General features: G+C 44.0%; 1 protein-coding gene across 2 annotated transcripts; it reads right to left on the bottom strand.

The window, feature by feature from the left end:
• Nucleotides 1–7702: 7702 nt before the first annotated feature.
• On the bottom strand, nt 7703–24422 carry IRS4 (insulin receptor substrate 4). 2 transcript variants are annotated; one of them, XR_012026055.1, is made up of 3 exons: nt 20580–24422; nt 16225–16538; nt 7703–10337 (listed from the first exon to the last, which is right to left on the bottom strand). XR_012026055.1 is itself a non-coding variant. In XM_072815189.1 (2 exons), exons 1-2 carry the CDS (start codon nt 24400–24402, stop codon nt 10333–10335), a joined length of 3828 nt encoding a protein of 1275 aa, XP_072671290.1. In that variant the 5' UTR covers nt 24403–24422; the 3' UTR covers nt 7703–10332. The 2 variants fall into 2 exon arrangements, 1 of the variants encoding a protein (XP_072671290.1); XM_072815189.1 differs by lacking the exon at nt 16225–16538.
• Between the last annotated feature and the right edge of the window lie 1484 nt (nt 24423–25906).

Genomic DNA, 25906 nt, shown 5'->3' with positions numbered 1-25906 from the left:
ACATATTGGTTCTTTTTAAAATATTTTATATCTCTGTATTAACATTCACTCTTTAATGAGGCATAATTCTCATGGTTTCCTTTACCTTTAAGAAAACAGAAATTGCTGATTTAAAGTACCTGTCTACCTAAGTCCAAAGTCAAGTCTTCCTCAAGGAACTGTTACTGTTGACTACTTCTTTTCCTTTATATAGGCCATACTTTTTTGCTTCTTTGTATGTCTCATAATTTTTTTCTTGAAAATTGGAAATTTAATAATGTGAGGGCTTTGCATATCAAATGCTCCTTTAAAGGTTTTGTTGTTGTTTATTTGTTTGTTTAATGATGTTACAGTACTAAATTTATAAAAATTTGTATTTTTTATCATGTGTGGCCCCTAAAGTCTCTCCTCACTTAGTGTCCAGATAATTACTTTACAGAGATTTTCTTGAATGCCAGTAATCTCCCAGTCATCGCCGAGTGGCTCTATGAGCTCACTGGGGTACAGCTTCAACTCTTAGCCAGGCAGTTCACAACCACCTCTTAGCCTTCTTTTGCTTCTTGTCTAGAATCCTCCCAATCAGGCAGCAGTGAGAACTTTGAGTCTTCTAGGTCTTTCATGAGCATGTGCACAGCCTTGAGCATGCTCACATCACTATACCTGTTCGTTTCCTTCTAGGTCCACAAAAACATTCCAAGGGCTTTTTAAAGCCTATGGACATCACATCTTCCAGATTTTCATTTTAAGATTTTTAGTAAGCTTATTGTTTATCTCAACTGTTATCTACAGCTTGAGGCAGTTGCAATATTAAACAACTGATACGGATTGGTTTTAACAAATGCCCCCAGGGAAAAGTTTGTTGGCACTGGTACACCTCTGTGTTAGGTCAAATATAGACAAGCTTTGAAAACGTGTTAATCCCAGGAACCACCAAACAGATCAATAAGAGCAGTCATTTGCGAAGGAAGCTTTAAAGGAGCTCCTACCCTTTTCTGCCCACTCCAGTGGCTACCAAGTGGTTGGTTTTCAGTGATTGAGGGCTGTTAGTATTCCAGGCTACCGCAGAACTGGGCATGGAAAGGTAGGAATAGGGCAAGCTAAAACACCACAAAGGTCAGTTTTCTTACCAAGATTCAATTGGTTTTTGTTGGTTTTGTTTTGTTTTGTTCTTGAGTCAATAGTTCCTAGATTGCTGCAAGTCTTTGGTTAACTTCCAGAGTTCTAAAAAGTTGATTCTGACCATTTTTGTTAGTCTTGTCTTCGGTTTTTTTAGGGGAAAGAATTTTCAGAGGTCCTGATGTTCCCACTGATGTCCTCAAGTGTCCTTTAAAGACATATAAATAATAAGAAAAATAGTTTATACATTTACTCATATAGTTTCCTTTTTAATTCCTTCATTCTTCTGTGTAGATCTCTATTTCAATCTTTAATTTTCCAAGCACTAGAAACTTCCTTTCTTTATTTTATTTTATTTTTTTTAGAAACTTCCTTTCTTTAAAGAGCAGTCGACTGGCACCGAATTCCTTCAGTTGTTATATATCTGAAAAAGTCTTATTTCACCATGGGATTTTTAAAAACAAGATTTTATGTATTTATTCATGAGAGACACAGAATGAGAGGCAGAGTCATAGACAGAGGGAGAAGCAGGCTTCATGCAGGGAGCCTGATGCAGAACTCGATCCTGGGACCCCAGGATCATGACCTGAGCCAAAGGCAGACTCTCAAACACTGAGCCACCCAGAAATCCCTCACCATGGATTTTGACAGCTGTTTTCACTGGGATTAGAATTCTGCATAGACTTTTTAAAAATACTATCAGAACTGTAAAGATGTTGCTCAAATGTTTCTCACTTGCATGATTTCTAATGAGAAAGCTGCTGTCATCTTTGTTCCTTGACATATAATGTGATCACGATGTGTTTTGGTGTAGTTTCTTTGTGTTTCTTGGGTTTTATATTTATTAAGGCTCTTGGACCTGTGGATTTATAGTTTTCACCAAATTTGAAAAAAAATTTGTCCCTTATTATTTACTTTTTTTTGTTTTCAAATATTTTATTTACTTATTCATGAGAAACAGAGAGAGAGGTAGAGACACAGGCAGAGGGAGAAGCAGGCTCCATGCAGGGAGCCCGACGTGGGACTCGATCCCGGGGCTCCAGGATCGCACCCTGGGCCAAAGGCAGTGCTAAACCACTGAGCCATCCGGGCTGCCCTGTCCCTTATTATTTAAAGTATTTTTCTGATCTTCGCCTTCCACCACCATCCCTGCATGGACTTAACTCACGTATAGTAACACATTTGAAATTGTCCCACAGTTCACTAATACCCTGTTAATTTTTTTGTTACTTCTCTTCCTTGTCTTATTTTGAATTGGCTTTATTGCTATGACTTCAAGTTGAACAATCTTTTCTTCTACAATATCTTATTTGCCATTCATCCTATCCAGTGTGCTTTTTCATCTCCAAAATTATTATTTTAATGTTTAGCAGTTCCATTTGTGTCATTTATATATATTCCCTTTCTCTAATTAACTTTTTAATATAAGTTATAAAAACTATTTAATGGCCATGTCTACTAATTGTATCATCTGAGTTACTTCTGGATAGATTCCCATTAATTTTACTCTTCATTATGGGTCATATTTCTGTTTTTTTTTTTTTTTGCATGCCTACTAATTTTTTATTTGGTTCCAGATATTGTGATTATAGCTTGTTGAATGTTGGATATTTTGTAATCTTATAAACATTCTTTAGTTTTTTTTATCCTAGAACACAGTTGAATTATTCAAAAGCTGTTCCTTTCAAATCTTGTTTGTAAGATTCCTTAGGTAAGTCTGAGTATTGCTCAGTTTAGGACTTATTTTCCCCAATACTGAGGCAAGATCCTTCTGAGTATTCTATCCAGTATCCCATAAATCTTGAGGTTTTTCATTCTGGATGATAGGAACATGTCCTACTTTTGCACCTGTAAGTACCAAGCACTGTTACCTCTAATCCTTTCAGGTGGTTTTTTCAATGGCCTCTGATAATTCCCTCCTAGGTTTGGTGTGATCAGTATTCTGCTGAATGCTCAGGGAGGACCCTCTCTACATCTCTAGAGTTCTCTGTGAAGATCCTTCCTCTATGGGATTACAGCTCATTAATTCTAGCTATCTCGGCCTCCTTGTACCTAGAGGTCCATTTCTTTCATTCAGGGGATTGGCTTAGATTTCCCAGCCTGCACCGTGGCCTGAAATTGTACTCAGGGTAGTAAATGTTTGGTGTCTTGAAAACCCTTGTTTCATATTTTGAAGGGTCGTTATTTTGTGGGGTTTTTTTTTTCAGATGGGAGAATAAATCTGGTCTATCTTGGCCAAAAGTGGAAGTCTTATATCTCATTTGTAATAATGATTTGGTGCCAGCTCCAGGTATATATTCACTATAATAGTACATCAAAATCATTCTAGAGGATTTTGTTTACTATGTGGTACATAAGGCTTTCAATGTGGGGTCTTCTGATATGTCTTTTGTAATATGGCCATTTGTGTTGGGATAAGTTGGTCTTTCGTCTCAGTTGTGATTTAGAAATTGGACTTTCGGATAAGATTTTTTTCTCATTAATTCTGGCAAGATAAAGTATTACTTTATCATAAGTGGGGAAAGTAGAAAATTGGTTTAAATTTCTAGATCCACAAAGCAAAATATCATGAGCACCATTGGTGTAATGAGAATTTCTTTTTAAAAAAAATATTTTATTTATTGATTCATGAAAGAGAGACACAGAGACACAGGCAGAGGGAGAAGTAGGCTCCATGCAGGGAGCCCTATGTGGGACTTGATATCGGGACCCCAGGATCATGCTCTGGGCTGAAGGCAGGTGCTAAACTGCTGAGCCACCCAGGGATCCCCTAATAAGAATTTCTTGGTGGAGTGGGACATGGAGGGAGAAGAGAAGATCCTCTTTTCAAATCCCATGTGGCAAACTCTCATTTTTCCATGGAGTATCATGGGTCATAAACTCTAGACTAGGAAGAAATATTTCCAATCATTTTATCCTATCTTCCTACCAGACTCCTTATCAGCACTTTAATAGCAAGGAAGGGTGATTAAAATAATTTCTCCAAGAGGAGCAGTGGGTGAATAGATGAATAGTTTGAAGCGTGGTAGGGCTTGATCTACACCATGTCTAAGATCCCTTGTAGTTCTAAGCCCAATTCCAGAATGTCAACTCTATACCAACCAAGAGTCAACTATAGTTTTCTAAGGTGCTATGGAACCAGATGAGAAACCCTGACAACTCCAATATTCACCAAGTAGCACTCTTACAGCCTCATAAAAAGACATGGTAGTCTTGCAAAAGAGGTTTTTTGCAGTATCTACATCTTGCATGGGTTGTTATTACTACTGTGTAACTCATGTGATATATTTAACTATAATTCCCAGCGCCATCTAAGCACCACCACTAATATTGCCCATCTTCCTAGAATGAGCATAATCCTAACTCACAGAAAGAAGAAAAAAATGAATAAAAAAAGCAAGGTCAGGTAGATGATTCCTAAACTGCTTTGGAGAAAGTTAAAAGAAATAGTAACAAAAATATGAGCACTAATATAGGCCTACATGTATTTAATTCCCTGAAAATGATGCAGAAAAGTGCAAAGATGTTGAAAAGCTTCTTGGAGTTACAGAATGAACTGTAAGTCTCACATTTTTCTGTAGACATTTAAGAACCTGCTTTCCATTGCAATATTTCATTGCTCCTTTTGTTATCAAAATGCTAATTCAGATTATTGCCAAATAGAAGACACTGTAATGGATATTCTGAGATTGAAAAATCAAGGAGGGGATTGCTTCTAGTTCAGTTCTATGGACCCAAATGTTTTAATAGTAAGTTAAACCAGTGTTCTCCTCTGTAGGTTCTTGGGACTTTATTATAAATAAGTTTCCTCCATTTATATAGCACACCACTGATGTTACTGACAAATTCCAATGTAACATGCAACAGTGGTTCCTAATTGCTTTAGCATTTATCATGCACAAGAGACAGGAGGAAAGTTGTCTCATTTTGTACAGCTCAGTTGCATTTCTTATCTCGGAAGTACACTTAAGCAGCAAAATGGGACTTAAGGTAGCTGCCTGAAAACCAGCGCCCATTAACATGCATGTCTTGGAAGAAAAATGAATTGGTTTTTCTCAAACAGAATACAGTTCAACCTCATTTTGTGCACTGATTTGGCATAATTTCTATTTTGCACATTTTATAAATTAGGGGTTCTGCTCTGGTTTACCAAATTCTCGTACTCATATTTTCCAGGTTCTGCCTTTGGGCAGTTTTGTTTTCAAAACATTAAAAAAAAGCATTTAGGTGTGTTTTCAAGATGCCTTTTGGTTCCAATTAGCACCTAGTAATATTTTTCTAAGCAGTCACTGGAGGTGCTTAACTAGTGTATACTTAGGCATGTTTTACCTGATAAGTCTTCTGGATAGATTTTATGCTTTAAAGAAACATACCACTTCACATTCTATAGTGAGCATGGGGGTACTATGTATGAGACCAGGGAAGTGGAGCAGCTGAAGTTCTGTTCAGACACTTTACAATGTAGATCTTTCCAGATAATGAGTTCTGCTTATTGTTAAAGCAGCCACACTAACTATGCCTACTGTTCGAGGAATTCAAGTCTCATTAAGATGTGAATCACCAAACAAGTATACAAAGATCATGTACTCTTGGTAAGCACAGATGTGTCCATGTCTTTGAGGGACTGTTTGGGATTAATAAAATACATTCTGGCTGTGTCCTGACAAATAAAGATTGCCTCTCCTAAAGTGAGAACTAGTGTTAGAGTTCATATATAATCTGTGACATTAAAATGTGGAAATGAATATATATAAAATTGGTGTTTTTAGATTTATCCTTTATTTGAGAGAAAGAATGTGCACACATGCACATGTGTGAGTGGGGGAGGGGCAGAGGGAGAGAATCTTAGAGCAGACTCCCTATTGAGCAGTAGCCTGATGATTGTCATGGGGGTGGGGCTTGAGCTCACATGCATGAGATCATGACCTGAGCTGAAACCAAGAGTCTGATGGTCAACAAACTAAGCCACCCAGATGCCCCAATATATAAATTGTTTTTTATGTATTTTTAAAAGATTTTATATATTTATTTGAGAGAGAGAAAGCATAAGTGGAGGGGAGGGGAGCAGGAGGTGCAGAGAGAGAGGGAGAAGCTGACTCCCCACTGAGCAGAGAGCCCGGGATCACGTCCTGAGCCAAAGGCAGGTGGTTAACCCACTGAGCCACCCAGGCGCCCCTATAAATTGTTTTTAAAGATGGTCTTGGGGATCCCTGGATGGCTCAGTGGTTTAGTGCCTGCCTTCGGCCCAGGGCGTGGTCCTGGAGTCCCAGGATTGAGTCCCATGTGGGGCTCCCTGCATGGAGCCTGCTTCTCTCTCTATGTCTCTGCCTCTCTCTGTGTGTCTCTCATGAATAAATAAATAAATAAATAAAAATCTTTATATAAAAAAAGATGGTCTCTGTTGTGGACACTTTCTTATGATAAAGGCAGTCTAATTACACCCTCCTGTTGTGGTATTCTTAAACACAACTCTGGAATATCGGTACGGTCAAGTTGCACAATGAACTCAATTGTCTGCAAATGTACAATATAGCTTGTGGATTATGCACATAATGTGGGAACTGACTCCCTACTCAGTTCCCCATCTGACTCCACAGATCCCTCCTCCAATGCCCATTGATCCTTGGTCAAGTGTTGGTCCCAAAGTCTTACTAACTTTCACCACCCTTCTGTGTGGCAAGGGCAATTTGGTAAAGGAAACAATCAAGGAAGGCAATTATTTTTTTCTAGTGTTCCTTTAAATCTTTGGTTTCTGATAAGGCCAACAATTTACTAATATGTTCTTGATATTCGATCCACCCATACTTGTCTATTCCATTTGTGCAAAAATGTTTTCTGTTCATTGGTGTATTTTCTTTATACTCACATTTGCCTTCCTCGTGGTTAAAAATAGGTATATTTGACCCTTGAAAAATAGGCCTGAACTGGGCAGGTCCAGTTATACAGATTCTTTTTTTTTTACACAGATTCTTTTTAAAAATAAGTACACCACAGTACCATAAATGTGTTTTCTCTTCTTTATGAGTTTCTTAATAATATTTTCTTTTCTAAGGATACAGTATATAATACATATAACATACAAAATATGTGTTAATGGACTGTTTATGTCATCAGGGAGGCTTCCGGTCAACAGTAGGCTATTAGCTGTTAGCTTTCTGGAAGTCAGAAGTCATATGTGGATTTTAGACGGTGCAGAGTGTTGGGGCCCTGTGTTGTTCAAGGGTCAACTGTAAATAAAAAGAGTCGATGAAAGGGCAAGAGTAAGTGGCAAAGGAAGGGGACAAAAGAAAACTGTAAATCATTACCTCACCTCACTGAGTAGTCGATTCAGTATATAATTCATACATCATGGTCAGCATGAAAACTCTGATAAGTTGTACACTAATTCCACCACCAGATTTGGAGAATCAAGAGTTAATGTATTAACACCATTGGAAAGCCTCATTTTGTTTCTAAACTTTCTAAGCTTAATAACTTTTGCCCAAACCCAAAGTTATTCCAATGACTTTTCCTGAAAAATGCAGCCAGTGCTGCCACAGAACAAAAAAATACACTTAAAATGGAGTAGGGATGACGCTATTAAGAAAAATGAGTCTCCACACATAACTTTCATGGACACATTTATTGCGAGTAGCTCTATGGAAGGGCAAGTCAGATATATCTGTATATATATATATATAAACACTATACAAAGTTGCAAGTTTGTCTCCCAAAACTGCAAATGAGATGTTTACAAGGAAATGAGAGTCTAAGAGTATTTACAACGGAAGACAAAGCCAGAGCAACTCAAAAGCAGATCTTAAAGCAGAAACAGCAAATGTAATGAGCCACTGCAACTGTCAAGTTTTAGTTTTTACTGACCAAGTGACTTTGTCTGATACTAAATTAAATGTAGAGGTCACTCTCTCTCTCTCTCACACACACACACACAAATCGTTCCATCACTGTTTTTCCTGAACAGCAGCATAATCTGGCAGCTGGAAGGTACGTGATATGTTGGTACACATATTCCAAAAGGATTCTTCCAGCACAATACTGAATAAATTAGTTGTGTCTGTAAACTAAGAAGTAGTGTCAAAGAAACTGCATATTTGTTATGCTGTACCTGTGACTATTTGTACCTGTGACTGCTTGTGTGTACTGTTGTGTATGAGGTTTCCCATTTATTTATTCAGCAAGTGTTAACATCTGTGCTGTACCCTGTCTGCTGGCAGCCCCTGAACCTAATATACAAATAAAAGCAATATAGCATTTTCCCCCAAATCATCTTTTCTTCCCACAATTCTGAACGATTGTGACTTAAAACTTACTTGAAAATAAAAATGGTGACAGAAGGCTTGCAGAAAGGCTGCCTATGTAGAGAGTGCACTGTTACCATAATGGACAAAAGCCACACTGAATTATTCAGTTAGGTGGGGAAAAGAGAAGAGTCTGAAAGGAACTGACGAAACTCACTGCTCTTGCAGTCCCCAGGCACTCCTTCATCGACTGGGGACTGCAGCTCCATCCTCTCCTCAGCGCCATTCTCAAGGGAAAAAAAGAGCCCCCTCCATCCCTCTGGTTGGTAGGCAAGGAAAAACAACAAAAGTCAACTCGGTTCTGCAAAAAAGTTAATGTAGCCACATGTACTAGAAGCCGGCTTGAAGATAGGAGTACACACTCAAAGATGTCAAAATCGAGTAGCAAAGAACTTCAGGTCAATATTACACTACTGCAAAGTGGCACATTAAATGCGAAGCGATTTGTTTTTTTTGTTAACAGAGTTACAGACAACAGGTACACCTACAATCACATGTACACAGGTACACGAAGGTGTGCATCCACACGCATGTGTGCACGCGCACACACTAGCACTTGCACAACTATATGGACACTCACACCCATCTGTGATATGGTGAGGTTTGCCAGTGACGGCACAAGTGGTGAGTTGTGTGCCACCACGTAACAAAGCTCTAAGCAAGCTTCAAGACCTTTGTACCTATCTTCTGTGATCACCACCTGTTATTGTCATGTTCTCAAAGGTCCAGGTTCCTAAAATCTTAATTCAGTTTCCATCAGAGGCAAGCAAAAACAGGAGGAGGAAGCTTGCTCTGATTTTTTAAAAAAATTTTTGACACATCTTATAGAGGCTCATTATCCAAAGGAAAACAAGACCTTATAAGAGGTTCTTTTTGGCTTGTTTTACTCCGAATATTGATTGATGCATATACACTAATTTCTTGAATATGGGAAACTGATTTCTTTATAGGAGCCCTGGGCATAGGAGGGAAAATATGGGTCCAGCAGAGAGCCAGCGATAGGGGAAGAATGGGGGGGAGGGGAGGTCACTCGGGGCGGGGCAGAGGGGGAGGGGGAGGCCCAGAGAGGCAGAGACAGGCTTTGTGAGGAAGCTTGGAATAACTTTGCTTCTTTAAGGTGAAAAATGTAGGTTTCAAAAGTAAAAAAAAATGGTTTTGGAAATGCTCAATTGATTTGCAGGCAGAACATTGCAGTATTATGTGTGAGCAGATAATCTGTTCCCTGGTTCTGCCTTTTTTAAAGAGTTGAAAATGTTCATTCAAGATATAAGTTCAGTTGACATTTAATGCGGACAGAATGTTATAGTTTTGTTAATGAGCAAAAACTGAGACAATCTGCCCTTTGGTCCTGTCTTTTTAAGATATTGAATATGTCCCATCAAGGTATCAGTCCAGTTAACATTTAACTCCTTGATCAAGAAATGTTTTATGTATGTACTACTCAGAAGAAAGATTCCAGATCATACCTATGTTCTCATGAACATAACTTCTTTCTTTTTCTGCTCCTGTTTAAAGGGTTTTCAGCTTCGAAACTAAATCTAAGTATCATATGTTGGTAAAACTGGTGTTGGCCACATTTACACATATGTAAGTAACTTTTTTTAAAAAAAGGGAAAGGAAAGAGTTATGAGAGGCTTCCTTTTATAGTGTTTGTTTCCTTTCAAAGAGACTTGCCGGGTTGGGGGAGAGGAAAGCAGAAAATAAAAACAAAGTATAGTGTGAATTTCTTGGTTCAAAATTACTTGATCCATAAGGCAGCAGTACGAATGATCAGTGTTAGGATCATTCACCTGCCAGCATCCATTTGTCGGCTTTTAGAAATTCAGGCTGTTTTCTATTCAGAAGCCTGTGAATTTTCTTTCTTTTCGGCAGATCTGGAGTAGACAAAGATGAAACTCATCATTTTTCTTCTAAAATGTGTTTTTTTGTGGCAATGTAATCACTCTGAGGGGAAAAAAGATGACAAAACAAAAAGTTACTTTCGGAATTAAAGTGCAAAGTGCTTCCCCCACCCCCACCCCCACCCCCACCCCGCCCCGTTCTAAAATGAAACAAAATCAAACTGGTGGTTTTGGAGAGCTGCATGGAGGAGACTGGCTTGGCGCGGACATGCCCAACTGTGCCAGCCACCTTTGACGCACACTAGCTCCGAGCCCCCGCAAAAGTGCAAGGACCGGTCCTCCTTTTGCCCTCAGGCTGTCACTATGACATTTCTGGTGGATGGCAACTTTGTTTGCGCCTGCCCTATTCTATTGCCTCCCCGTGGGGTCAGCAAGTGAGCCAAGGGCACTGGGCGGACAAAGATAATTTTTTTCTTCGCCTGCATGCTTGACTGTGCCCTCACCAGATTATGGGGCACAAGTCAAAGGACTTAAGAGTAGCCTTGGTGAGAATCTCCAAGCTTGGTCTCTGAATTTCTTCGAAAAGAGCAAAGTCATATCTGTAAAGGAGATCTGGTGGAAATCCTCATCTGGCTAATAAAAAGCAGGTCTGGTATTACTCTCTTGGCCTTCTGCTTATTGAGAGGGTGCCTAATGGGACTGAGGCAAGAGCAAGGGGGTCTGGTACATTGAAGAAGGCACTAGACTGGAGAGGGGATGGATGGGGATAAATGATTAGGAAACTGATGACGGGATGTTAGTGTTCCTTTAAGATCAGGCCACATCAAAGGATTATACATTGTTTTATTACAACCAATCTCAAAGAATCTGGAGGAAAGCATCCCCCAGGGTAGGCTTGGGAGTACAAGGTCTGGTATTAAAGCAGCAGTATACAATATAACTATTTATTCTTCCAGCAGAGGTTTTAAAAATGTAACAAACTTGCAGGTGGATGAAGCATCAAATGTCTCCATCACCCCTTCCACCTACTTGTAGCTATTTCTCATAACTCATTATATAGGGCTGTTTACCCACATTGAAAGGTGTTTTAAAAATACCCTAAGATATTAAGTTTTCCAGTCAGCACTGAGTTTAGGAAATTTTAGGCTCCATGGATCTATCAAGTTTACACAAGACGAAAGGCATCTATGTAAGTTACCCATGAGAGTGCACATAAGCATGCAATTATCTGCTGCAAAATGGGCATCAGTGCATTTTGCATAAATATCAGCTAGATACTCTGAACAGAAATTTAAGGCTCGAAAGGATCTCACCTAATTTAGTCTGCAACTTTGTTTTAATATAAAAACATGTTCCTATATTCCACACTGCATTACTTAAAGGGGATTTCTTACTAACCATTATAATGCGCCACATTTCATATCTTTTCTAGAAACATCCACATTAAGCCTCATATGACTACCACATCAACAATTATACTAAGCCCGAAATTAGGGGCATTTGTTACTATTTAAGTTGTTCTATGTTCTTCTTTGCTCTTGTTTAAACGAGACTCGACTAAAAAATTGAATCGTATTTCATATGCTCTGGTAACACCTACACCAGCACTGAATGAATGCTTGATAACATACTAAAACCTAGAAAATAATGGTGGGACTTCAAGTTTACATCATAAATGTATTTGTCAACTCCTGATTAACTATGCTAGTAGAAATGAATAATGCTATCCAAAACAAGATAATCCCAAAATAATTTAAATTTGCTTTTGAAATGCATTATGGGAACTTGAGCCACAGATTTACCTTTATAATCCTGTTTTACTTAGGCCAATATTAAAATGAGTTTACATTCCCTGAGCACATTCCAAAGAACAGCAGAAGGAAGGAACTCTGAATCTTGCTGGGTGGCAAAGGAAAGCAATTCAGGATTAAAACGCCACCAGAAGCACTGCGAAATGAGTATCAAAGGGCTGAAAATCTTCATTCCGTCTCTAGTTCATTTTTTCCCCTTTGGTCTCTTGTTCATTTTGATGTCATTTTACCACCAGAAAGGGAACCGGTGAAGTTTTTAATAATGTGGCATGTTTTCGATATGTTATTGCCACTCGATACTGACAGGTTACAAATGATTACCTTATTGGATCGTCTTACTTTCTCATTAATCAACGATCTTTTTTGATGATGAGTTAGTTCCACCCTTTTAATGGGAGGTATGGCCTTCAAGTATTTTTTTTTCTCTGAAAGGGAGAAAAGCTCATTGGACTCCAATGGGTCAAAACATTTTCCAACTCCTGCCCCTCCCAAACCTGGCAAGTGTTATTTTTTCTTCTTGAAAACAAATGAAGTAAACTTTTCTGTTTCAATTTGTATAATGCTATAAACCTGAACATTAATCTTTAATATACTAATAAAGCACACATGACTTCAATATCCCTGGAAATTTGTCAGGCAAGCCAAGAAAGCAGTTCCTCCAGGGCATTCCAGACCTCTTTATACGAATCATAAACATGCCTCTATTAAGGTTTGAAGTCCAAAGCACCAATGGTTCCTCTGTCCAGAGAAAGCCAAAACTATAACAATATATCCAGTTATTCTCTCTTTCTCTTTCCACTCTCCCCGATCTCATTGCTTCACTTATCTTTTCAACCCCAATTTTTCCTAGAACTCAAAAAACCATTTGCCACCTTCTTAGGAAATTCCTCATTCTGCTTTATTAGTCAACATGCCATCCCTGCAATCAACTGGTGATTGCATAAACAGGAGCCACCAAGCAAAGTGTCCAAGGCAAACAGATGAAAGGAAATTAAGAGAAATGGAGGCGTATACCCCCCAAATGAATGTACAATAATACAATGATATTTTTTTGCTGAATGTTGCCTCTGGCTTATATATAGTTTTTTTTCCCTCCCCAATAAGAACAGATCATCACACCTTTCTGTGCGCTGTGAGCATACAGGAAGGTGATTCTCTAGGAGTTGATTTAAAAAAAAAAAAAGCTAAGTGTTATCCCTCAAGGGTGAAAAACTGGCAATAACTGCTGCTAGTCTTTGCAACACCAATCGTACCAGGCTATTGTCTCCTTACTAAACTAGGAGAGCAAATGCTTCTCCCCATGGGGGCAATGGTTTTGTTACAGAATAGTCAAAAGAATCTCTAAGGGAAAGTGATGAGACTTGTAACCCTCTCATCTCCTCAAAGGACAGTTTGATCGTTGCACACCTGCCAGTCACTTCCAGGCCCTGGACCATGCATCCATGTTCATTCTAGTTTTGATTATCTGGATACAAACTATTTGGGGATTTTTATCTCAGGTCAGCTTCTCTATTACCTCCCAACACACGCTTTGCTGCCTAGTTACTGCAGACTTGAAGAATGCAAGTTACTAGAATTCTAATATAGGCGGTCTCCAATTCACAAAAGAGACATACATATTCCAAGGCTCATTGTTTGAGACTCAAAATAAATTATCCCACAGAAGCCATATTATAAATAAATGGTGGATAGGTTTGTAGGTTCATCTGCACATGTCTATATTAACCTATGCAGTTCTTCAAGGAACAGAAGAACTGCTTTGCCTATACCCAGCCATCACTTACAACCTCTTTTCTATGGGCAGATATATTTGGAGCTTCCATTTAAGACCCTGGGGAAAATCTCTTTCTAAACCATGGCAATAGGAAGGGTGTCCCCCTAAGCCCAAGTGGCTGGGATAACTGGGAAGCAGGTGGGCTCTGAAGGTAAGGGCAGTGCTGGTATGCCTTTGAGGCTGGAGGTGCAATTTTGAAAAATCAGGAGTTAAAAATCATATTTACTGGTTAGACTTCCAATGCCCCGGGGGTGCATGTGTGAATAATTTTCCAGATGGGTTTAGAGATAGACCTCATTGATATTCTCTCTAAGGTTCAGGTCTACAAGTAGAAAATTAGTAATGACAGAAAGGCAAATTATAGAAAGTGTGAAAACTAGCTAAAGTGACTACAATTTAGGGGGAATTGGATATTCAGTAAATCCAGAAGGTCTGGCCAGCATCAGACATATTGTGGTCAATCCAACCATGAAAATAGCTTTAAACGCTGGCCCAGCTGCCTCTGTGCCAACAAGTGAGAGCAGAGTGGGCAGCACAGCCTTGGACCTGCAAAACAAGGAGCCCTTCAAGGAAGGCTGTTCCTGTAAGTAAGCCCGAACAAGCAACATCCAGGGGAGGAGTGAGTCCTCTGTGGGCCCTGCAAGAATCCCAGAGGGGTCCTCACCTTTTCAGCCAGAGAGAGATCAGGAAATGATACGGTCTCCTAAAATTAGGGATACAGATATGGCAAAAGGCACAAAAGGCACGTGAGGGCAAGACCCACACAGTACAACCGATGCACCCGTAGCCCATGAGAAAGGGGTGTCATGAAGCAAGTGAAAAAATAGTAACTTTCTCATTTCACTAAGTATTTAAGTACATGTTTTCCAGTAATTCTAAAAGGAATTAAGTTCTTAACCAGAAATTGTAAGGTACCCTCTTGGGGTGCCTGGGCCGGGGGTGGGGTGGGGTGGGGTGGGATGGGGGATAAGGCTCAGTTGGTTAAGCTTCTGCATTTCGCTCTGGTCTTGATCTCAAGCCCCCACATAGGGCTCCCTGCTTCTCCCTCTCCCTCTGCCCCTCCCCTGCTCCTGTTCTCTCTCTCTCTCAAAATCTTTAAAAAAAGAAATTACAAGGTATCCTCAAAAAGAATGTTACCTTCAATAGGATAGATGTCTACCTTTGAAAAACTCTTTAAAAATTCCTATTTCTCCAGAGTTCAGCCTCCATTTCCAGAAGAAGATGGAAATAGACCTGTAGCTACATGACCAATAACCAAGGCAGAATTGCTGGAGAATATGTTTTAAGTTCATATGGCAAGCACAGTATCTTGGTAATGTTATCAATAGCTTTAAAATTAGCAAGCTGATAGTCGTGTTAAAAGCTGAATGTATTGCAATGTATTCATTTCGCTATTATAAAAGATATCCTTTTTAATTTCTCATTTCTCACTCAGGACCAAGCAATGTTTTTCAGTGAATGATCCTAACTATCTAAGAGCCTGGCAGCACCTCTTAGACAAAACATACTGCAGGCTTTAATTAAGCATTTTACAAAAGCTATTTTCCAATACTGCCAATAAAATGTCTGGGCTATTTTTACATGTCTTAAAGCATTTTTTTAAAAAGGTGCTAAGAAAATGAATTTAATTTTAAACAGGGATTTTTAAGTCCCGAGGATTTGATTTTCAGGGCTTCTAAAATCTATCTGCCTGACTGCCAAAAGCAAATTTGCTTTTTAAACAAATGAAGAGTACCTATTTCTACCATCCTTTTGCTTCCACCTGCCTCGCCTTATCCTCCTTTGCCCACTGTGACGGTTTAGATTAGAAAATCAGATTTGGTACAAATGGAAAAATGAAATTAAGAGATTTCTGGTGGTAACTGGCAAATGCCAATGGATTGTTAGGAAAACCAAAGATATCTGACTTCAGTTAAGGACATGACTATTAGTGGGAGTTTAGTGAATGCACCCCCCTCTCTTTCCTTTCCTTTCAGGGTTTCCGTGGGATCCAAATAGCTACACAGGCTATTTCTGTTGAGGAGGTAAAGATTAGCACACTCCTCCCCAAAGCAGATTTAAAACATTCAATTCCAGTACAGGTCAAATTCTTTTTTATTCAAGGAGCTATGGCAAACAGTTCAATGCAATGAAAATTACCCATGCTCTGGCAGATGGTTCACAGCTATAACACTCTGAATGAATTACTACCTCCCACCACCATCCCACCACCACCCCACCACCAAAAATGCTACTATTAAATTCAAGAAAACTTGTAATTTTTTCAACCTTTGCCTACATAATAATCTTTCATCAATAGGAAAAAACAGACTGACCATCTGATGAAAGGACAGTGTAATGTGCTGGGTGGAGTACTGGGCTCGAAATCAGATGTACAAGGTTTGATTTTCAGCTCTGTCACTTACCTCTTTGGCCATGGGAAAATTCTCAACAGCAGCTTCAATTCCAGTACCTACTATCCTCCTCCCCACCATGTGAATGTGTTTTGCAAATTACAAGGCAGCATACAACTGTTAAACATTCCCTTAGTCAACAAGCTGACAGGTTAACAACAGTCGTTCTTTTTTACATCACACACAATATTGTTTTCTCCATGTACTGGTCACTCTCATCTATCCTAACATGAAGATTTTTGTGTCATTCTAAAGAAGCCTGAGTTTGTTCCCCCAAACAGCTGCCTTCCGATGACTGTAGAGGATTCTGGTTCATTTTTGGCAATCTGGGAGAGGAAAGGAAAGCAAGAGATCTTGTTTATGTCTTTATGCACGTGTGATATTCTGCTGTGTTAAAGTCCTAGTCTTTGTCTAAAGATGTTTGCTAGTGCCTGAAATTTTCACCCTGGAAGCATCACTCTTAGAATGAATGTAAACTCATAGTCCCTGCCAACGACTTCAGTTAACTTTAATTGAGCAAAGTCCCCTTTAATTGTTATAGGTCACATACCTCTACTCCAAATGACTGTCCCATTTTTTTTTCCAGGGGGTGGGGGTAAATGTTGCCTAAAATAAGTGACCCATCAATGGTGACTGAAAAATCTCTGCTGTATGGAGATTTTATTCTAGTAATTTATAGTAAATAAGTCCAATGCCACAAAAGCAATTACTTCTCAGCACCTATAATTTATAGCAAGATGATTAGGCAGTAGCACACTGAAAAGAAAAGATGCTTATACCTCCTTCATGTTAATAACAGTGTCAAACATTTCAAAGGTAGTTACTAGGGATTTATTTACTTATTTAATTAATTTATTTTTGCTTTCTAATACCAAATGCTATCTTAACATGACTAATTTGCCTGATCGATTCTCTCACCCCTTCTAGAGTTGCTCTTACCCTTCTATCTCTGGAGTGGAAAAATCTGAATTCTTCAAACTACAAATTCTGTCTCAGGTGCAGCAGTAAAAGAGGCAACATGAGTCAAGAGTCAGAACCAAATAAGAAAGGAGATTCTCGGGCAGCCCAGGTGGCTCAGCGGTTTAGCGCCACTTTCAGCCCTGGGCCAGATCCTGGAGTCCTGGGATCGAGTCCCACGTCAGGCTCCCTACATGGAGCCTGCTTCTCCCTCTGCCTGTATCTCTGCTTCTCTCTCTCTCTCTCTGTGTGTGTGTCTCATAAATAAATAAATTAAAAAAATAAAAGTTAAAAAAAAAAGGAGATTCTCCTCCTAAAGGCAACTGCTTACAGCCCATGCTGTTAAAATGTGAGGACTCTGCCCTTTGAACATTATGTAATTTATTTAAGAAGTCAAGGCTAGGTTACATTTCTGGGTATTTCTAATGGTCTTGAACAAATGGCTTCAAAGTACTTACTCATGTGCAATATAATTGTAGGCAAATGAAAATGTGTCTTAATTTTGTGTTACATGAATAAAGCTATCTTGTCCCACTTCCTGTGACTTGTGATGAACAGATCCCAACTGTAGAGACCTCAACCCTGAACAACCACGTAAACCATTTTAAATGAAAGTAAACACTAACAGGAAAAGCGGGATTTAAAGACATAGAATTTTGTGCCTCTACAAGTAATAAAAACAGTAACAGTGACAACGATGATGTTTATCTAATAATTCATGTACCACACTTACTAGGTGCCAGGCACTGTTCTAAGCGCTTGCCATCAAGTAAAACTACCCTTTGAGATACATAGCTCCCAATAAAGACTATGTCTTTGTTCCTTTGTGAAAAGTTTTTTCTCCTCTAACATGACATATATATGTATATATATGAGATAAATATATACATTCATATTTAATATGGGTATGAATATGAAGAGAGATCAGAAATGGGTTAAAATTATTCTATACCTTTAGAGTAAAATAACAACAAGAAACAAAAATCCCAAACCTATCAGAATTATCTGACCCATTCTCAGAACTTCACAGACAACACTCTACCACATGAGTTTCCATTAAAATGGAAACCAAAGTCATTTCCTGCAATATGTTCTTTCTGTATATCTTTCCTTTTATACTGATCTCCACAAATGATGTGCCTGAGTCACCATCAGGACCAATCACTTTTGCAGGAACCTAAATCACCAGTTTAAACTGTGGAAACTTTGATCCAGTGTTAATCTAATCACAAAATAAAAATATATTTGTAAAGTGCCCTCAGGTCCCAATGCTTCCATGCCCATTCTCTTATTTTAACCCAAGCACCTTCCTGTAAGACACAGCCTCCTTGCTCTAGTTACTCAACAAAGTCAGGAATTTCCTCAATGAGCAATAGATTTAGAAAACACGAAATCTCTAACATAGCTACAAAGGCATTTGAAGTTATCTCTAAGTCAGTGACCTAGGCTAAAATAATACTTGGATCTAGATAATCCTTGGGAAGTCAGGGTTGGCTGCAGGAACAAGATTTCGCTAATTGCAATCTCTGTTTAAACAAAGGGTATGGAGAAGTATAGGCAGATGTCTCTGAAAACTTGTCCTTTCCAGAGAACCACAGGGAAATAGGCAGCTCTGGCACACTTCCATCAGTATCACAAGCTGTAGCTTCAGCCATTGGGTTCAAGCAATAGCTTGGGACCAATTTTCAGATGCCTTTTACAGAATAAAACAGATCTGTTCCTGAAAAGGTGATTGTGAATTAAATTCTTGAAACCAGAATGACACATTTTGAGTGCATGGCTCTGGCAGTAGTGGTGATCTCATTTGTGTGTGTGTGTGTGTGTGTGTGTGTGTGTGTGCGTGTGTGTGTGTGTTAGGGAGGTCAAAATTTAAAGGAGATCTGAACTGAATCCTCTGGCAAGCCAAAGTAGCCCTGTGTCTTCTTAATGATCCCTCTCTAATGCGTCCTTGCTGCAAATGTGTGTTTTTGTATGGCAAGTTTTCTAAAGCAGGGGGAGTGGGGGAGGGTGGCTACACCTGCACTAAACAGGGAGCTTGTTAGGTGACTGTTGTGATCAGTCCCCGACTTGTTCTGCCTGATCAAGCACAGTGGGCAGAGATCCAATCACAAAGGCATTCCACAAAGCAAGCAAAGCAAAAATCTCCACTAAACTGACCTACTGGAATGAAAACTGCTGGGGTCCATCCCTTTCCTTCAGTGGGAAAGCAGCTCATTCTACTGACAAGGGAAGGCACAGACTATGGAGACATCAGCTTCAGAAATCATTTCTTGAGAATGTGTGCAGATGCGTTGATATCAACATTGCATAATGTACACAGTTAGATTTACTCAAAAGTTGTCCTTTCAAGTGTGACAGCTCCTACTCTTCCTTAGTGCTTCCTTTGGACAAGTAACCCTTTAAAAAAGAACCTTCCCCTGTTCCAGGGTAGGCTGCCCCTGGGGTCAGGTCGTCCTCTAGCCTTATTATCTTGCTTTACTGGATTTCCCAGAAGACACACCAATTAGAAGTTTTCATTGCTTTTTAAACCTTTCAAGCAATAGTCATGCCCATTATCAAGTTGTCACCATTCCCTTTTTTTTTGGGGGGGGGCGAGATACATGAAGAAAATGAGGCACAGTGAAGGTGACTTGCCTGTCACTACTAGTGACAGGGAACGGACACTCAAGGTTTCTGGCAATGTATCCTGTGTAAAAACAAAACAAATCAACAGGACAACACATTCCAGAGCCAAACACTGTCTCTTTTAATCACCTGTTGTTTCAGATTATTGACGTTCTGTGCCCTTCCAGACTTTCAGGCTAACAACAGAGATTGAATCTTCTGGGGGAAATCAGGGCAAACTAGCATCACCATGACTAGTTTTTAAAAAGTAACAATGACTGCTTTTTTAAAAAGTAACTTGCTGAGAGGAAAGTCTACCTCCCCCAGAAGCTACAGTCGATTATCACTGCTTAATATTCTGAGCTCTTACCAAAATTCTTGTAATAAAATATGGGCATTGCTAGCAAAGTGGCTTTTACCTGTTGATTCGAAAAGGAGTTGATGGGATCCAATCTAGGGTGTCTTGTTTGCATAAGTCATTAAGTGTTAGAGAAGGTCTGAAAGCATCCCATGCTCTCTCTCTCTCTCTCTATATATATATATATCCTAAAAAGCCTCACCGTTGTTTAAATGATAGTCATGGCTTCCCACCCCCCCCCGCCCTGCCCCCAGAAAAACTGATGATTGGATCAAAACTTAAATTCCTGCAAAGATCACAAGGTATAACGTGAAAATTGAAAATGTGCTTTTCATGCTAAACAGGCACCGGTTAATGAAATGTTAACCCACTTCTTCCTAATGCCCTAGCCTTCGACTCGTTAAGCAATGACCATTAACGCGGGGAAGTGAATTCTCAGACCACCCACCTCTGCGGGGAGAGTCAGACTTCTTGTTGTCAGGTCTGGCAAAGTCCATTCTCACGTAGGTATCGTCGTCGTCGTCGTCGTCGTTGTCAGAAACCTGTTGCTCAGGGGGACTCGGCACCGGGCGGCGAGGCGGCGGTGGCGGCGGCGGCGGGGAGACGGCCGCTGTGGCCCAGTTCTCACCTCCAGCCAAGTCTGCAGATGGGTGCCGGGCTCTCGGGTTCGAGCCAGCGGCCACGGCTTGGGTCCCCCGCACCGCGGCGGCGGCGGCGGCTGCCGAGCCTGCAACAGGTTGGAACCAGCGGACGGAGGCGGAGTCAAACCCAGCAGCGGCCTCCAAGCCCCTGGCGGCTGCACCGATGCCCGGGGCCGCGGCGAGGGCGGAGGCGGCGGCTAACGCCCGGCCCAAAGCTAAGGCCGGCGCGGCGGCGGAGGCGGCGGCGGCGGCGGCGGCGGCCGAGGCAAGGGAGGCGGGGAGGTCTCTCTCGAGACTGTCGGTGGGGAAAGCCGAGACCGCCGCCCGGGCGGACGGAAAGAAACTCTGCGAACGGTCTTGCGGGCGCCTCCGCTCCAGCTGTTGTTCTTCCTGCAGCAGCCTGGCTACAGGTGGCGGTTCGGAGCAGCGGCTGGGGGAGAGAGAAATGTCCATACAGCACTCGGAAAAGGGGTCAACCACATAGATTCGACCTGTTTCCGCGTCATAGCGGATGGCGCTGTCACCGAAAGGCACGGCCGGTGTCATTGCTGGGTTGAAAATCACTTCGATGTAGTCACCCTCTTCCTCACTGGCACTGCCACCTGTGGCGCTGGGAGGAAGAGGCACGAGTGGCCACCTAGCACCTTCCAGGAAAAGGGGGTTGGCACCTGGAATAGCTCTGAAAAGATGCGAGAAGTTTTGTGCCGGGTGTGGAAATAGCACTTCGAACTCAACGTTCACATAGTGAGAAAAGGCTGACGGTCTGGGGCCAGCCATGATCCCCCATGAACCGGGCAGTCCTTGAATAAAGGGGGCTGGCATATTGCTCCCGCTTTTAGTGAAGTCAATGTTGACGTAGACACTAGAGCTGTCAGCTTCTCTCTGCGCACGTGTGGGCTTCTGTGATTTGGGCTTGATTTTATTTCCTTTTGTAATAAAAGAGAGACGGTTGGGTCTTTTGGCCTTGTTCTTGGGGGGCCCATTATCTGAAGGCTTCCAGCATGTCCCCCCATCCCTAGGCTTTGAGAATGACCCCTCGACTGGAGGCTTTGAAACTGCATGTTTGGGGCCCCAGTTAGACGTGGGTGCCTTGTCCAGGCTATTTCCCAAGAATTTTCCAGGTAACATTGGTACATACTCACTGTGGTCACTCCGTCCCAATGGGGAGCCCCGAAAAGGATTTGGCAGAGAGAAGTAGGAGCTCCAGCTTTTAGAGGAAGAGCCGCCCTGAGGATTTCTGGGGTTTTTTGGAATTGCACCGGCTCCAGGAGCCATAAACATATAGTCACTCTCACTGTCATTGTCCTTTGACTCATCCTCCTTCTCGGGATCTGGCTCTTTCTGGGCACTTGGGGCTGGTGGTGGGCTCATCCTAGGAAACATCATCATGTACCCCCTTGAATCTTCGAAAGGTGATCGAGAGTGGTGTTTTGAAGCAGAGAAGTTTTGGGGAGCCATTGGCATATAATCGCTAGAGCTTGCAAGAGGGGCAGCCACCCCTGGCCTCATTGGCACATAGGGGTCATCCTCATCTTCATCAAAAGCCCTGGCTCTGAGGGGGCCCCGAGCTGCACCTTCTGGGCTGTCTGCCTTGTCCTTGACCTCTTTGGCCTCCTTGCGATCTTTCTGGGCTCCTCTGTCGGCACAAAAATAAAGTCGGAACCTTCCCCCAGACTTCCCTTTACCACCAGTTGCTCCCGCTGGTGGGGGTGGGGGTGGAGTAGGTGGAGGTGGTGGCATCTGCTGCTGCTTGCTTTGAGTTAGTTTGCCAAAGTAGGATCTTTTCTTCAGAGATTTTCCACGGTCACCACTGCCATCGGAAGTCTTCCCACCTCCTGAGCCTTTGCCCCCTCCAGAGTTCTTGCCACGGCGGGAGCCATGGCCATCGCCCGGTCCCTGCCCATCGCCTGAGCCGTGTCCACCTCCGGCTCCCTGGCCGCCGCCAGAGCCGTGTCCACCTGCAGTGCCTTGGCCAGCTCCTGAACGTTGGTTTCCTCCCATACCCTGGCCCCCTGAGCCCTGGCCACCGCTAGAGTCCTGGCCACCTCCAGAGCCCTGCCCCCCACCTGAGCACTGGTTTCCCCCTGAACTCTGGCTACTGGAGCCTTGGCCACTTGCGCCCTGGCCACCTCCGGAGCCCCGGCCATTTCCCGAGCCCCAGTTGTTCATGGGCATGTAGTCACCTCCGTTTCCTTCCTGTCCCTCTTGGCCCTGAGGACTCCCTTCATCCCCAGAGTTGCCAGAGCCAGAAGCTTCAGGAGACAGGCAAGCTCTGTCGTTCGGGACTTCGGCGGGATGCGGGACACGCACCGGGCTGGGCGGGAGGCGGCGGCAAAGGCTGGCTGGAACCGAAATCGCTCTCCTGGAGCGGCGCGCTCTGGGCAGGTGCAGTCTTCCTCGCCTGGAGGGGAGCACAGGTTCGCTGGGTGTCATGTAGCGCCTGGCGAGGAGCATCTCGTCTTCCCCGTCCCCGATGGCCCTGAGGTGGCAAAACTGCTCAAAGCGGGACCTTCTCAGCCAGCCACCGGGCTCACGCGGCAGCGTGTCCAGGTGCCTCCTAGTGGACAGCAGGGTTAACAGGTGGGCGCCGATGCTGATGCTGTAGCTGCGGCAGCGGGCTCTGTATTCGTCTGCGCACAGGGCTCTCATCTTCTCCAAAAACAACTCGTGCATGTTTTGGGCCACTACACAGTCATCGACCTGCATCCAGAGCTCCCCGGGACCAATGACGGTGGACCTACCGACCTCCAAGAAGAAGTACTGCTCTGAGTGCCCGCAGCGACGGATGCTCAGGAGCTGGACGACCACGCTGGCCACCTCGGTATTCAGCCTCACGAACAGCACCTCCTCGTCGGTAAGACAAAGCCGGAACACGCCGCTCAGCTCTTTTCGGTGCCCCAGCCCCCTGGGCTTGACTATTACCTGCCACACATCTTTGTAGAAGGGTGGCTCCGCCGCCGCTGCAGCCGCCAGCGCGGTCGGCTCTCCATCCGGCTGCGCGCCGGGCGTGCCGCAGCGGCGGCGCTTGCTCTCGAGGATGAGGCGGCTGAGCAGCAAGTACCAGCTCTCCTGCTCCGACTCGTTCTCGGCCACCATGGCGAAGTACTCGTCCTGGGTGAAGAGGGCGATGAGGTGGCGGTACCTGGCATCGGCTCGCTGGCTCACGGAGAAGCACTGGTACAGGGTGATCACGCGTCGCGGCGGGATGAGCGCGGGGACCGCGGCGCCAGAGGCGGCCGCCGCAGCCGCAGCCGCCGCGGCGCGGACACTGTGCCGGAACTTCCTGGCATTTTCGTAGTATTCCAGCCGAGCCGGGGCGTCGGCGGTCTCGAGTTTGAGCACGAAGTAGCGCCTGTGCCCATGCTTCTGCTTCCGCAGGTAGCCGCGTTTGCAGACTTCGTCCCCGACGGGGAGGTCCTCCTCGTCGGACTCCGAGTCTGACCGGGAGCCAGTGGCCGTGGAGAGCCACATGGCTCCCGGACAAGACGACCCGGTCCCAATGAGTGCGGTCGAGGTGCCCAAGGGGAGAAGTGGGGTGGTCGCCACCACAGCTAGAGCTGCCGCTGTTGCCGCCGCTGCAGCGCTCAGCCTCCTGGTCGCTTGGTCGCGAGCGCAGGAGCAACTCGCCATGGTGATGCACGATGGTTTTAAGGTGAGCGAGCGGTGGGGGGGGGGGGCCTCGGGGAAGGGAGGGTTGGGGGAAGAGGCCGTCTACCCCTGTCCGCCCGCCCCAGCCCCTCCCGCCTCGGCCCCGCCCCCGCCCACTCCACTCAAAGCGCGCGGCTGCGGGCAAAACAACACGTGACCGCTGCCTCACGCGGCGGCCACTGTGGCTCCAGCTACCGGAGCTGTGGAGGGGCGCGAGCGGCCGCCAGCTAAAGGTGTGCAGGGGAAGGGGCGGCGGGCCCGCCTCCTCGCCGCCGCGATCCCCCGCCCGGCCGCTGCCCCTGGCCCTGGCCTAGGCGCTCGGTGAACCTCCGGGCCTGTGGGCCTCGGGAGGACCGACACGAGGAGGCGGGGCGCTCTGGCCACGCTGGTCCTAACCGCGAGTCCACGAAGGCACGAGGGGGAGGGAGGAGGCGGGGAGGGGCGGAGGAGAGAGCTGCCTGCGATCGGGGCCGGACGGGGGCGCCACGGCTGGGGCTCTATTGGCTGGAGGGGTCGAGGGGTGGTGGCGAGGGCGGAGCGCGGCCCGTCCTGGTAGGCGCCAGGGTGGAGAGCTGGCCCAGCCGTGGGACAGTTTGTTTATTTAGGAAGTGGGAGCCAGGTGAAACTGTTGCGAGGTTCTCATTGGGCGGGATGGGAGCCAATGGGAGTGTCCGGCAACGGAGTCAGCCGTGAATTAATTAGTGCGGGGGGCAGGAGGGGTACAGAGGGGCGAGGGGGCGGGGCTTGGGTCCCGGAGTGGGCTCCGCTGTGTGGTTGTCGCGCTCACGGGCGGTAAACCACCCTCTGCAAGGAGCTGTTAATGGTAGTGCTAAACTCGTGCGGGTCCCTGAGCCGCGGTGACCTGGGGACGGCGCCCGGCGCCCTCTTTTTTTTTTTTTTTTTTTTAATATCCTCCCTCCCTGTCCCGCACAGAAATTCTCTATTCCTGTCACAGGCGGGTCCCCTAGCTCCCGCCGCGCGCCGGGAGCTGAACGTCTCGGTAGAAAGTGTGGGCACCCCCTCCCCCTGGAATCGTGTTAACGACCGGGGCCCTCAGACCTGCCTCCCACCATGCTGCATGCACTCCCGAGCCCGCTTCAGCCCTGACAAAAGCCCGCGACTCTCAGGCACCCGCACGACAGCCATGCCTTTAAAATGAACACGACCTTTAATCAGAGCCCATTTCTAAGTCCCCCACCAAACGCAGAGTGGCTAGAGATGCATTTTCTGGCTCTTTGCTGAGTGATGTCTACGAAAAGCACGAATTTGGGGGCTTGAAAAGTACACAGCCATGTTGAGAAAACTCGGACTCGGTTCTTACTGAATTACGCCAGAGATGGGCTGTCGTGGTATCTTCCCGTGAGGGATGCTCCGAAAGGCGCCTTTAAGGGAATTTCAAAATAATATTGTTTCCCTTTCCTTGAGCGAGACTGCAAAACTTTAGAGAGAGAAAAGCTTGTACCTAGAACAAAGGATCACACCGAAT

Source organism: Canis lupus, chromosome X, assembly GCF_048164855.1.
Source record: "Canis lupus baileyi chromosome X, mCanLup2.hap1, whole genome shotgun sequence".
NCBI classification, from domain to species: Eukaryota; Metazoa; Chordata; class Mammalia; order Carnivora; family Canidae; genus Canis; species Canis lupus.
Note: the sequence above shows the minus strand (reverse complement) of the source record. Positions and strands in the feature narration are given on the sequence as shown.

Excerpts from the sequence above, each read along its gene's own strand:
- IRS4 (XM_072815189.1), bottom strand. The coding sequence starts at position 24,402 with ATGGCGAGTTGCTCCTGCGCTCGCGACCAAGCGACCAGGAGGCTGAGC.